Source organism: Rhinoderma darwinii, chromosome 5, assembly GCF_050947455.1.
Source record: "Rhinoderma darwinii isolate aRhiDar2 chromosome 5, aRhiDar2.hap1, whole genome shotgun sequence".
Classification (NCBI taxonomy): Eukaryota; Metazoa; Chordata; class Amphibia; order Anura; family Rhinodermatidae; genus Rhinoderma; species Rhinoderma darwinii.
In genome coordinates, this window is record NC_134691.1 from 294,274,110 (window position 1) to 294,289,577 (window position 15,468).

The window sequence follows — 15,468 nt, forward strand, 5'->3', positions numbered from 1 at the left end:
TATAGCATATGTTTGCAGAATTCATCTGAAAACAAACAAAAAACATATTTCACTAAAAAAAGAATCTGAGCGGTTAAATGCATTTGAGTATATACCGATACTATACTAAACACATACTTTTATTGCTGGATCTGTTAAATAGAACCGGAAAATACATAAGTATACGACTAACAATGCACATATTTGCATACTTTTTTTTGTTGTGTATATATATATGTTTTACTGTATGGCCCAAACAAGCCTTAGACTCTCTAAATGTACCTGTGGGAGCACAACAGCAAAATAACGGTTCTGTTTACAGTAGTCCACGGGTACACTGACCATTTAAGCAGTGTATGAGGGTCCATGGCAAGAGCAAGGTCCATAGCCCCTCAATGAAAAGTAGCACTAAAGTTTAAGGCAATGTTTTATCTAAGAGACTCGACTTTTATTACGTCAAATAACTAGCTGGAAAGGATTATCCATAAGATCTAAAAGCCACAACAACAATTCCAACCAATCTCGGCTGTTGAATCCCTCAGATGCCGCGGTCAATACTGACCACGGCACCCATAAATGATTTTACAGAAGTAAGAGGATCCACTAAAATTCCATCGGCACCCTCGCAACTCAATTGTAGATTGCTGATTAAATTAACAATGTCTTTTTTTTTTTACAAAGAGTCAAAGTTTACAGAAAAAAAAAAAAAAATTCCCCTTAAACAATGGTTTGTTATTGAAAAATAATAAAAATAATGAAACATTTTTACACATAATTGGTATTGCTGCATACATAACAACCTGTAGTATAAAATGTTATTTATCCTTCATGGTGAACACTGTAAAAAAAATAACCTAAAAACATTGCCAAGCTGGATATTATTTGTTCATCCTACCTCCTAAAAACATGAATATAAAGTAATCAAAAAGTCGTATGTACCCTAAAAGGTACAGATGAGAACTACCTACCAAAAAACTAGCCCCCACGAATATAAAATAAAACTGACTAAAAAATTAAAAAATTGGACTTGTTGGAGTTTTTCCGCTGCAATTGGATGCTCTAAATACAGATTAGTGCAAACCTTACACCAGTACATTGAAAATCAAAAAGTTTAGCACTTTTGAATGCAGAGAAAAAAATTGCTTCGTCCTTAAATCCCAAACTAGGCTGCGTCCTTAATAGGTTAATGTATATTCTATGCTGTACAAGAAAAACTTGATAGGAGTTCAAAGTGTTTTCCCCACTAGAGGGAGCCGGATAAACCTGCATTGTCTTGATTGCATTAGATGTTGACGTGACTTAAAGACTAAATATATTTTACCACTAGAATGAAATCTTTAGCTTATATTATTTACCAAACTGAGCAACTGTTCAGTGAATTCAGTCTTTTGAGTTTTAAGAATATATTTTAAATTCAATAGGTTAAGATTTTCTATCCAATTTTACTCTACACTGAACAGAAACAGAACAGGCGCAAACAAATAAATAGGATTAGAAATAGTTTTGACAACTAGAATTTTCCGACGTTTTCGTTTTCAAAAATCTGAATTCTCGTGGGCTGACTTTAGGAAAGTTTTGAAAATAACCTTTTCATAATTATCTTTATTTTACATTCTGAAATCACAGCATGTCACTTAGGATTTTGACAGTGTAGGGCATATAAAGACATAGTGGATATTTTACCTATGGGACACACTCTATGTAAAGCACCTTGAAAACTGTGCCTGCAATGCAAATTGTGACATTCCATCTGAGTGTGGGTGGAAATACTTTGACTCAGTATTTTAAATATTAATGTTTGGAAATCTGAACTGCGCTTTTCTATTTGGAAGGCAGATTCCTGTCAGATTGAATTCATTTCTGTGTGGGGAACTGTTGCTTTTTTCTTGTAGCTTAGCGATCACACTTTTCCCAAACTTTATTTATTCTGAAACATCAGAGCGATTTTCCAGTTTTATTATGTTACTTATGGTACAGGTGCTAAATTCAACATCAATCAAGGGTGGATTCATAGAGGCAAACTATTCAACTGTTGTGGGAACTATGAAGAAGGGGCTCCAGCACTGGTCAACCAATTTCTCTTCTTCTTGGACAAATCTGCAAAGAGTTCTTCTTCTTCTTCTTCTTCTTCTTTTCCATAGGGGAGGGGCAGAAATGCATCTCCTTTACAAAGATATGTGATGGTGTCATGAACCAAAATTGATTGGGGGTGTAGTTCTGTTATGAGCACCCTCATTTCTGTTTACACCTGATGATATACTCATTTACTGTGAGTTAGTAGCGAGCATGGACATCTGTGCAGTCTTTTCCACTACATGTAGGATCTAGGGAGAAAGGTTTTCAAGGTTTAAAAGGTTGTATATTCAAAACAATATAGTTAAAAATTTGTTCTAATAGGGGAAAACATTTTGACTGACTAATGAAAGACAATTTATTACTTCCAAAATAACATTGGATCAGACGTGTAACTTCACGTTCCTGGGACCTGATACAAAATCTGTAACAGTTTCCCCTGCAAATTTGTCTTGAATCAATAGAACTGGTCTTCTCTAATGTGACAGAGGAGTGGTTGGGCCGCCTCTGGCACCAGTTTTCAGATGCAATGATAATTTCTGCATGTTATATACTTACAACCCTGAAAATGTACAGAGTTATGTTATGTCACCAAACCTGGATAATAAACCCAATAATATTACATCACAGGTATAACAACTACAGTGATATCACATTGAATCGTACAGTTTAGTCAGTAAAGTCACAGGACAAGGATAATACAAACAGTGATGTAACAGTACAGGTATAATAAACACAGTAATATACATGCACAAGGATCATAAAGACAGTGGTGAGAGATAATAATGTACAGAAATAATAAATAGTAATAATAGTAATAATAAACATAGTGATGTCACAACACGGGAGTAATGATCAAAGTAAAGTAACAGTACACAAATAATAGTCACACTGATGTCACAGTACAGATGTAAAGGATCTGCCAGACACAGCTTCTGTGTCGACGCCCGTGGTTAGTCAGTCTGCACCTGGTCCTAAGTCTGATCGAGTGACCCCTCCTTCTACCAATCAGGCTGGGAGGCTGAGGAGTGAACGAGCCAAGTCAAACCAGGAGTGTACGAGGTACCAAACGCAGAGCAGGAGAATCACAGGCAAAGGAGGAGCAGGAAGTGAAGGTATAAATAGACAGAGGGCGGGAGCTAGCTCCGTCTGGCCAGGCTGTGATAGGCTCTCCCACTCCTCAGCCTCCCAGCCTGATGGGTAGAAGGAGGGGTCACTCGATCAGACTTAGGAGCAGGTGCAGACTGACTAACCACGGGCATCGACACAGAAGCTGTGTCTGGCAGATCCTTTACAGTACCCCCCCCCCCTTTTATGAGGGGCCACTGGACCCTTTCTAGGTGGACCTGGCTTATTGGGGAACCGAAGATGGAACCTCCTGAGCAATACTGCAGTGTGAACATCCCGGGCGGGTACCCAAGTCCTCTCCTCAGGCCCGTAAAGGATCTGCCAGACACAGCTTCTGTGTCGACGCCCGTGGTTAGTCAGTCTGCACCTGCTCCTAAGTCTGATCGAGTGACCCCCTCCTTCTACCAATCAGGCTGGGAGGCTGAGGAGTGGGAGAGCCTATAACAGCCTGGCCAGACGGAGCTAGCTCCTGCCCTCTGTCTATTTATACCTTCACTTCCTGCTCCTCCTTTGCCTGTGATTCTCCTGTTTCCTGGCTCTGCTGCTGCTGCTGCTTGAACTATTTGTCCCTGCTTCATATTGACCCTGGCTTACTGACTACTCTCCTGCTCTGCGTTTGGTACCTCGTACACTCCTGGTTTGACTCGGCTCGTTCACTACTCTCCTGCTCTGCGTTTGGTACCTCGTACACTCCTGGTTTGACTCGGCTCGTTCACTTCTCTTGTTGCTCACGGTGTTGCCGTGGGCAACTGCCCCATTTCCCTTAGCTTCTGTGTACCCATGTCTGTTTGTCCGTCGTGCACTTATTGACCGTAGGGACCGTCGCCCAGTTGTACGCCGTCGCCTAGGGCGGGCCATTGCATGTAGGCAGGGACTGAGTGGCGGGTAGATTAGGGCTCACCTGTCTGTTTCCCTTCCCCGTCATTACAACAGATTTAACAAACACAGTGATGTCACAGTACAGAGATAATTAAGGCAGTGATGTCACAGCACAGGGGTAATAAACAAGTAATAAAACGAAAAATGAAGGCACACAGTTATATCACAGTAGAAGGATAATAACAGTAATGTTGCAGTACAGACAATAAAACACAATTTACTACCTTATGTGGCAAAGTGGCCGTGGGTCCAATCTGGACGTGGAGCCCAGGTTCGAATTCAGCCTCTGCCTCTGCATCCCCTATAGGTATGCCCCTGCATTGATTTTAGCACATTTTCAAAGAGGGGTCTAAATGTTTGGGAATTCTCTGGTTTATTAGGCAATGTGAGGTGAAAGGTCACAAATCACAATTTTTTAACCATATACACAATTTTTGAACCATGAACATATATACTATATATATATATATATATATATATATATATATATATATATATATATATATATATATATATATATATATAAAGGATGGATAGATAGATAGATAGATACCATTTTTAAATGTAATAAAAGCAATTGGTGGTATAAAGCACAATACATGTATTTGGTGAGGATAATTGTTTTGGTTTATCTTTTTTTTAACAAGGCGTCATCATTACAATTCACTCGTTTGCTAGACGTCAAGAGAAAAACACAGTCCATCCCCAAACCACACTTAAGTACCGTCTGTTCTGCACTGTAATACCAACTTCAAAGCCTGTTATGTGAGAAATGAGCAGATAACCCTTGGCATAGCTGTTTCCTATTAAAACGTTTCTTTTTTTTTTGTTACCCGTCCCAGAGACTATTGTGTTAACTCTTTCACTGCACTTTAAGGGCATCCATGACGTTAGTATTTGCTGCATAGTGAACTGAACACTCAAACTGAAATATTTTTGCAATATATTTTATTTACAATTGCAGTCCATGAGCTAAAACAATTTATATAAGCTTGGCCATACAGTTCACTATATGAACAAGCAGCCTACATAGAGATCAGAGAATCAGTTGTATGGGTGAGCTTGTAAAAACAAACACAAGCTGTCCATACAGTGGTGGACTCAAGATCAAGTACATTACAACTTTATTTTAGATTGCAGTCTGCCATTACTTATCTGAATCCACCTATATGGTGGATTCCCAGATACACTCCTCAACATTGAAATTGCAACACCAAGAAGCAAAAGTTTTGGAATTGTGGAAATCACAGGATTGATAGACATGTTAATGATATGCAAATGATAAAAAATGGAAACAAAATATTCCAAACATCTTGATTTATTCAGTATTATGTATGAGCGCCACGTGAAGAAATGTACGCACTTACACGCCTTGGCATGCTATCAATGAAGTTATTAATGGTTGCCTGTGGAATGTTATGTCACGCTGAATGCACTTGGGCACGCAAATAGTCAATCTGGGATTGCCAACCAATGACATCCCAGATGTGCTCGATGGCAGACACGTCCGGAAACAATGCCGTCTTGCTGTGCACCATGATAGCCTTTGAGAGAAGTGGCACTTTGACAAACAGGAGGCATCGCACAATCATCCCACACCACTTGATCTGATTTTTGAGGTTTCATGTGGCTAAAAAAACTGTGCTTCAATCTGGCTTTTATGCCCCTCACAAACGCCACAGATTGGAGCGAGGTGCTTGATCATTTGCAGATCTTAGCGACACCTGCTACTTCCTTAATTTGCATAACCTTACGTCTTGACCTTTTTAATGTTGAGGAGTGTATATGCTGCCATTCTGTGATTTGGCCTTTACAGACTTTTCTATATACTGTTAATATAGGAAAGGAAGCTGGACCATCAGTAAAACCTCACTGGATTTATAACAAATATGTGTTTTGAAGGAATTAGGTTAACATATCTGGGCATTGCTTTTTCCGAATCTACTTAATATCATTTTCTTAGCTTAATTTCTCCAGCTACAAGCTGGTAGAGAAGGGCAACTGTTGTTACCTCTGTCTATGGAAAAGTTCTGCCCATACCTAAATGTGCTGGTTAGACTGTGGTAGTATCTTTGGCTGCATAAAGAGATGATTAGTTGTGTAACTGTTGAATATGTCTTGGTATTAGCTGCACTGAAAAACATAATGAAATCCGTTAATTGTGGCAGACCATATAGTTTGCCATATTTGACACTTATCTATTTGAGACACTGTGGCAGACCATAAAGTTGGCCATATTTGACACTTATGTATTTGAGACACTTTGTTTTGGTCAAAAACTACCAACTGCCTCAAGAGCTACACTTATGTTGATAGACTACCTACAAACATTCTTACAGGTTAAATAAACAAAAAAAATATTTGATTGATATTAACATGATCACTTTATCTTTTGAAGATGCTTTCCAAATCAATTGAACAACTTCGCCAACCCGGAAGCCAACTGGAAGAATCCGAAGAAGAACACGGTGATTATACAATGCAAGAAGAAAGGGTTTCATCCACTGGAAACATAAGAAGTTATAGCAGTACTGATCTCAGAACTCACCACCTCAAGTCCGTGAAGGTGAAAGAGGAACCACCAGACAGTGACGAAGAAATTCAAACATATCCTGAACCTAATCCAAAATCAGCCTTTGTACAACAGGTAACAGGCAAAGATTTTACACCAAGATTTGTTATTAAAGTCCTCTTTTGAACTTGGGACTGGCTAAGAAAATGAAAACCATTGCGAGTTACCATTATTCAAATAAACCTTCTCCCCAAAAATTTTTTATATATATTTCTAGAAGGAAACTAAAAACGGTACATTTTCTTTACAAATATAATTAAACCTTGAGGTTACAGATATGTTTTAGTATATTTTAGCACTAGACACACACAATGTAAAATTAAGCGTAGGATCTTTATATATCTGTTGTAAAGAACAATTTAGAGGGCACAAACTAATATAATTTAAATGTACTTAGGCACATTGTCAAAATGTTTCTACTTAAACATTTAAAGGAACACTCCAGATATAGTTGAATAGTACAGGGCCTGAGGGGGCGGTGCATGACACAGGGATTCTCTGTTTGGTGTTTTTTAAATCCCTTTGTTTCATACACATCCATCTCAAACCCTACACTAGGCATAATACAGAAATCAGTTTTACCCAGAGTGTTTTTGGAAAAATATTAAACTTGCTAATTCAGCTCTCTCTAATATTTGTATTAAAATATGTGTTCTGCCCACTGTGCCGGGAGACAGCTGCAGGGAATTTGAAGTACTCAAAAAGCGAAGAGCAGTTCCAGTAATAGATGTTTATTAAGAAATGCTCATGGATATTTCTTAATTTATGGTTTCAAGTGGTTCCAAAGGGGAGCTTCAATTTAAGTATAAAGTTATAGTGCTTGAGAAATCTGGCTTCTATTGTGGAAAGCCTGTACGCACAGCTTTGATAGTGTGATTTATATAGGTCAGCATATCAGAACTATACATAACCATGTAAACAGTTAAGACATACTATCAGTTCAGGAAGAATTGAATCCTTCATACTACATAACTGACTCCATTCTTCATTACTGTATATCCATCTTGTATGCTTATATTGCATCAGTCTACATGTATGTTACCTTATGTTGCTGTACCATTTGTCTCCAAATGAAGTCAATATCTGTCATATGTGACTGGACATCAATGTTCGATTTTGCTCTATAAGATGTACATGGGCAGACATTAAATAGCTCCACTGTGTGTTGCATTTTACTGTAGCTTTTTTACATTAATTAATTTATTGTGGAGAAGCTCGAAGCTCCTTGACCCTGATGAAAATTCTCTTCCAGTCCCCTGCAACGATCACAAACATTTATAGCGCTCCTATGTAGCAGAGCAGAATGGGCCTAAGTTACCTGCGTCTGGGTACGAATGCAACCTGTGCCCCATAGCTACACCACTGGGGACCACTAGACTTTCCATTCACAAAAGATTGTCTGCAGTAGGAGGCAGGAGATACTTGTTGGGCAGGACTTTTTGTGCCACGAGTTCAAAGGGTGTTGGTCATTCAGTTAATACCAGTTGCATGTCAGTTGCAGGAACAGCATTTTCTTTCAGTCTTCAATAAAAGCTACCCCTTGGTTTTCACAGTATTGATACAGATCACTTGTTAGAGTGAAAAATGGCTAAACGTTATTCTTCAAACCTGTCTTTACCCCTTTTATTTTTATCAACATAAGCTCTATATGGTTAATTGGTTTACTGTTACAACAACTTTTCTGTCTTTTCCTAAGATACCATTGATGTGTAAATTCATTTGCACCGCAATTGCTTCAATTGTTGCCTAATATTTTTCATTCATTATTATATGTGCCATCAATATCGCTTATACCTGTGTCTTCTACCTGTATAATGCCATTACACACAATGCTTGACATTCTCTCTCCTTGTTAATATCATGGATTTTGTATTATGGCATAAGGAGGTCATAGAAGGGGAGCAGCTCCCATTCTGGCGGACTTGAGCTGTCCATACAGTACAGGGACGGCCATGTATCTGAATGGACGCCATGTAATACTACATTTATGGCCAGAGTAAGCTACCCCCATCTAAATCAGCGGTTTGTCAGGGGGTGTAGTGAGACGGACGGTGACTATAATATAATAAGGAGTGTCTATAATGACAATCCTGTAATATGAAAAGGATTGTCTTTAACCTCTTTTATGACTGCCATATGGCTATATACCTTCTAACTGCCGATGTCCCGTGCAGTTATCACGTGTATAGACGTTTGCAGTGTGCATCGGTGTTTAATGTGTGAAGTTGCTGCTTCAGTGTGAGAAGGTCTGCACTAATCTATGTGTCGGCTCTCTTTACAAGTGCCGACACCTCTTTGAATTAGTTTAAAAATAAAATATTGTGTTTTTTTTATGAAACTAAACTTACAAGTGCAGCGCTGCTCACAATGAAGCAGTTGCACTTATCTCTCTCTCCCCCGTGTGTATTCAAATAAACTTTCTCACAAATTATTTTTTATATATATTTCTAGAAGGAAACTAAAAACGGTACATTTTCTTTACAAATGTAATTAAATCCTGTGGTTACAGATACGTTTTGGTATATTTCAGCACTAAACACACCCAATGTACAAGTCGACTACGCTATTGATTCCATCAAAACGACGGAACCCTTGCACAACGTAGACAAACGGAAACCATTGGCACCGACTCCGTCACCAATGAAATCAATGGTGATAGAAACTGAAACCTTTGGTTTCCATTTGTGTCAGTCAGAGTCCTGTTCGGACGGAAAGCTCCAATGGAACGGGACGCTAGCGCAGATGTAAACGAAGCCTTAAACGTGAAAATAGATAAGGATGATATATGCTAACATAGCCATAGATGAACTATATCACAGAGGTCATTGACCTCACTATAGTAAGATGATTTAGATTTAATCCTAAAAATAGCCCCTCAAAAAAGTACAGTAAACTCCTAATAAACCATCATGCTTAGACTTATTAGTGGGACTTATAATATTGCCAATGATAGACAATTAAAATCTGACACCCAGCAATCATCAGTCTAAGCTAAGCAAGCCAGAAAACAACAGATCCTCAACCCTCCTCCTGGGAGCTGTATAGTAGGAGCTCAGCACTAGTTCAATCCATTAAAGTGCGTGTGTATCACAACATTGGCACAATACTGAAATTTTCATATTTTTATGCCACACTGATAGAGAACAGCATCTAGGTTTAATACTCTTACAAATTCTTTAAACACAGCGATCCTTGTAACCAATTGACATGACCTCTAAAACTCGTTGGCTTGAATCGACTTCTGAGCTTGGAAATTCTGAACTGAAGAAATGTATCAGAATCTTAGTTGCAGTGATCCACCTCTGTCTTGAGTGCAAGGATCTTTGTCCTAGGCATTACTGGGGATCCAAATTGTGCTATTTGCTGGAGTGAACACTTTAAATCTGTCTACCATGCCTTTTGTACACATGATTTGATCTTCTAGATATTGTTAATATACTGTATAACTTCACGTCTGATGCAGCAGTGGTTTTGTCCACTAATGTCCTAAGAATGTGATGTCATTGGACAAAAGTATGATGTCACCATTTTTCATTTTAAATGACAGCGAGAATAACAATTTCATCCCTTCTCACTTTTTTCTATGTGTAGCAACGTATTTTCCACACTCAAGAGGAGAACTTGCAACCTGCTCGCATTCTTTAAGTGGAGGACACACTTTCTCAGTTTCTTAAATTATGGCCACACCTTAAAATCACAAGGCTCCTTGGAATATATTGTCCCAACTCTTTCACTCATTCTGAAGATTTCATCTACTTTGGGACATCAAGTACAAATATAACTTCTTTTTATAGAACTGAGAACTTCAAAGGATTATTCTACCAGCACTTACACCTGTACCTTTAACCTGAAAAGCCTTCATTTTGGATTTACTGTTTTCACAATGACTATTTCTGCATGACTTGACATTTTCATGATAGCCTTTACATTTTGTACCCTTTTTGTGACATCCCCAAGTCATATGAGGTTACAGAGATCAACATGTGACCAGAGCACTCTCCGTACACTGGTTTATACAGAACTTGTATAACACAATCCTTATTTTCCTCAACTCTAAGAAAAAAAAAAAAGATTATATTTGAATATTTCTGGGACAATTATAAAAATTGCTTTATTTATGCTTATTTATTATTGTCATTAAAAAAAAATATGTTCCCTTTACTTATCATGTATGATGCCATCATTATAACGCATGATTTCTTACATGTCTGTTTCTTAATCTTGAATAACAAAAGTTACATGTATACCTTAATTTAAGGTATTGTCTGCTTTGAATAATTGCTTTTGTTAGAAGGGTCCTTTGATGATAAGCTGATCACAGGTTTTCTGGCTGCTGGGACTCCAAGCGATCAGGTGTAATCTGCAGATAAACCAGGCAGCAAGTGTTCAATCTCCCCACAGTGCCACCTCAGGGGAAATGAAGCATTGCACAGTTCTCATTTAATTCAATGGGCTGACCATGTAATACATAGATGTGGTAGGTTGTGCGAAATAAGAGATACTCTTAGTAGACACTTTTTGCACTGGCGAATGGATGAGATTATCAAATGGAGGACCCATTTCCATTGACTCAGAATTCCTGAATAGGGTATTTGAAATTGTGTTTGCTAAACCAGACAACCCCTTTCGATAAGCCCTTCTGTTAATAACATTAGCAGACTGCCAGTTAGTCCAGACATTGTTCCCATGTTTTGCCAAGAATGTATCTTTTGGCTTAGGTTTGCTATTTTGACTGGTACACAATTAAGCCTGATTATGACCAGTATCCATGGAAATTCATGTCATGGCCAAATAAATAATAGTCATTCATTTCTAATGCATTGATTACCTGCACAATAAAATAAGTTACGAGTTGCATGTGAACTAAGGACGCAAGCTTGACCATTTACTTTAAAATGATCATAAATATCTCTAAGTATTATAAACTCCTCGTACAAGAAGCATATCTGTCCTGCGAAGTCAGATTGTAAGTCATTGTAGAACTATGATGATTTTTTTAAACTAATATTCATCTATGTTAATAACTTGACTTGTTACGTCGGCTTCAAGAATTATACAAGTTGTCAAAAGATGGTCTTGCAAGCAAATAAAATGGTTCTAGTTCAGTGGTATATATGGCCCCCTCTCCATTGCAAGCATGAGAAATGAAATCCCCATTTTCTGTATGATATAGGGCAATATATATGTGCAGAATATGCAGCATGGCAGCAGATCATATACATTGAGCAGTGTACTAAACCCGCTGTATAGTATACAGATGGAAGGGGCCACATGTGTCTGAAAGTTGCCCACCACTGTTCTGGTTGACAACAAGGTTTCCATATATCAGAAAGTATCTTAAGATGGCATTCATTTTTATGTTTTTATAAGTTTTATGTAGTACTGCATTAGCCTACACAGCCTGCAAGTCATGTTTGCTTTAAGTTTTATAAATAAAGAAAATATGCAGTATACCTCATTTATGAGTAGGTGTTACTTTTTATAGGGATACTTTATTTTCTGTAGTATGACTTGTGACGTACTGACATTTTTTTTTACCTGTTTATACATTTATAGATGCAAACTGCCATGCTAAAAATCAATCAGGGTTTTAGAAACCAAAAATGATCAACTTTAACCATGGACAGTTACGTTAGTGGCTACGCAGGTAAATACAATTAAAACCTAAAATCCAATTATTTTTATTAAAAAGCTGCTAATGTAAAAAGTAAACATTCACCAATAGACTACATCCAATAGTAAAAAAACAAACAAAAAAAACACAAACTACAGATGCATTGAAACGTAACATTTATTACTCACAAATTAGAAGTGCTATGTAGAGAATGCAAACATTTAACTTGTAGGTTACAGACAAAAATACATTTTGTCCCGATGAGGTTCACTTAGACATACATATTTATATAGAAACATAGAAGATTGACGGCATAAAAAGAACACATGGTCCATCTAGTCTTATATTATTTCCTTTTTATTTTTATCTTTGGATAGATATATGTTTATCCTATGCATGTTGAAATTCCCTTACTGTAAATTATCCAACCACATCTCCTGAAAGTTTGTTCCATCTACTACTCTTTCAGTAGAATAATATTTTCTGACATTGCTTCTGATCTTCCCCCAACTAATTTCAGACTTGTGTTTGCTTGTTTTTGTGTTTAGTTTCTTATTAAAAACACTTTTTTCCTGAACTGTATTTAAAGAGTAAGGCCTATGCACACGGCTGTGCCCGTAATCACTGCCCGTGATTGCGGGCATGGCCGGCGGCGGACAGCCACCCGCATTTTCGGCCCGTGCTCCCATATACAGTATGGGAGCAAGGTCAGTAAAAAGCAAAAGATAGGACATGTTCTATCTTTTGCGGTGGCTTTCTACGGCTCGGACACCTTCCCGTAAATATATGAGTAGGTGTCTGTGGTCAATAGAAATGAATGCGTCCGCAATTGTGGACGAATTCTACGGTCATGTGCGTGGGGCCTAACTGTGGTTTCCGGTGAGTTTTCAGAATAAGCAGTCGTGTGTGTACATGAGGTGCAACACTATTTGTGGCCATTATCTGACTTGTTTACTGCATTTAGCACCGCTTTTCCGCCTCTGCAGGAGCTATCTTTAATTGTCATGTATCCCTGAACTCCAGAGGAGGAGGGCGAGACTAACAGCTAAAATGTTTCCTATACACAGCAGACAAAAATAATAAGAGATTATACTCTTCTATCTCTCTTACTAGCACAAACACAGAAGCAGCAGCAGCATGGAGGAAAATATATAGCAGTAATGAGCAGTATATCTGTGAATCCAGCACTGAAGTGAGTTAGAACACTTACTAGAAGCTACAGCAGTGTCTCCATGTGTATCTCCCTGCAGCTGCTCCTTCTTCCACCTCCCCCTCTACTCTCCATGGACCTCTATAAACTGCAGCATTGAGCTGATAATCTGTCTCTATCTCTGCCTCACTAAAGACGAATTTCACCAATGAATTTAGAGTGATCAGTTCAGGAAGGAGGAAGAGAAAAGTCTGCTAAGCGGTGAAAACTTTTTTTTTATCACTGCTTGCACCATTGATTTATGGGAAAAAAATCTGATCATGACCCTACTTTCCTTTTTTATTCGAGTCTAAACAAATTAGGCGCTTTAAGTGCCTCCTAATTTATTTATTCATTTATTTACTTATGACATTTTGAGTTCTTTAAGTAGAATTGTATCAAATGCTTTGCTGAAATACAGATAGACGAAATCCATGTCACCACCCTTATCCAACACTTATGTGACATAGTCAAAGAAATCAATGAGATTAGTTTGACATGATCTGTCCTCAGTAAAGCCATACTGTTTTGGGTCCAGCAAGTTGTTAGTCTTTAGTTGGTTAATTAACGTCTTTTTCAGGAGAGGTTTCATAACCGGCCTGTAGTTCCTGGCGTCTTCTCTACTACCGTTCTTATTGATGGCAACAACATTGGCCATTCTTCAATCATCAGGAACATCACCTGTTAGAAGGGACTGGTTAAACAAATCAGAAGTGCAGCAACCACAAATTGGAGTTCTTTAAGAACTCTGGGGTGGATGCCATCTGGACTTATTGCCTTATTAAACTTTAAATTACCTAAGACATCAGCTCCAAAAACACTGGAGCTAAACTCTTACAACTAGACTTATTGCTACTTCCTGAAAATACAGAACAAAATAGCTATAGAAATGCTCAGCGACAGTCTTATTCCCATCAATAAAGTTATTTTTCACATTTCTATTTTTTGTAATTCCACAGTTTTTCTTTTTTCTGCCACTAATATACCTGAAAAAGGTTTTATCTCCCTCCTAAACCGATTTGCTAATTTCTTCCTCCTTTTGTGTTTTAGCAGCACTAATAATATGTTTTGCCTTCTTCTATCTAGTTTTATACAACTCTCTGTCAGCTATGATTCCTGTTTCTTTAAACCTCCTGTAGGCAGATAACTTTTTTTTAAAATTATTATATTACTTACTTCTCTAGAAAACCGTAGCGTATTCTTCTTCCTTTAACTTTTGGTAATTTGTTTGACATATTGCAACTAATGAAATGCTCGCCACTTACATCTCTGATTAAAGACATGAGCAAATGTTCTAAACTACTGCTAAAAAAACCGTCTACGAATGATTTTAAGTACGTTTTTGTAGACCACTTCCAAAACCCTGCAAGCTCACAAAAACTCAACTTTTTATAAAAAATATTTTGCTCATCTCTGAATTCATAATTCATTTTTTTTTTCATATTGAATAAGCTTGAATTTTGGAATTATTTAAGTGAGATTTTTTGATTTGTGTAAATAACAATGAGATTTAAAGGAAATTTAAAACTATATTTATTTTTATGTTGTTCAATTAAAAAAAAAATTGGATTCTCTGAATAAATGGAGACACGATAATATAATATTTAAAGATTAATACAATTTAAATAATACTTTACTCTGGTACCAGTGTATTTTACAGTTTAATCCAATGTATTTATTTTTACCACTAGTGGTGATTTTGTGTTTTATTTTGTAAATATATTATGTTGGTATGTTTCATTTTTACTTTGTGTTATTCTATTATTTGCACAAATAAAGTTTATGTCCTTTTTTTAATTGTATTTCTTTCTCCTGATATTTGTACTGAAATCTCTTAACAATATTCTTGCGTTAGATGATAATAATAATAACTATATATAAACATGCAAAATTTAGCATAACATATTTTTGTCCTTTTTTGTCATGTTTAGCACTTGTGTTTACAAGAATAATTTTACAGGTACATAAAAATAGCAATAATTATTTCTAATATCAGTACCTTCAAAATTGCATGACATGTACATATATACTATA

At 37.2% G+C, this 15,468-nt stretch overlaps 1 protein-coding gene across 2 annotated transcripts in view; it reads left to right on the forward strand.

Annotated features, from left to right (window-relative positions):
- The window catches only part of HDAC9 (histone deacetylase 9), a 407,399-nt gene extending 392,455 nt beyond the window's left edge, over positions 1-14,944 (forward strand). For both annotated transcript variants that reach the window (XM_075827302.1, XM_075827303.1), the window contains 2 exons: positions 6,458-6,706; positions 10,223-14,944. In XM_075827302.1, coding sequence (XP_075683417.1) covers positions 6,458-6,706; positions 10,223-10,276 — 303 coding nt within the window. In that variant the 3' untranslated portion in view covers positions 10,277-14,944. The remainder of the gene's footprint in view (positions 1-6,457; positions 6,707-10,222) is intronic.
- The last annotated feature ends 524 nt before the right edge of the window (positions 14,945-15,468 follow it).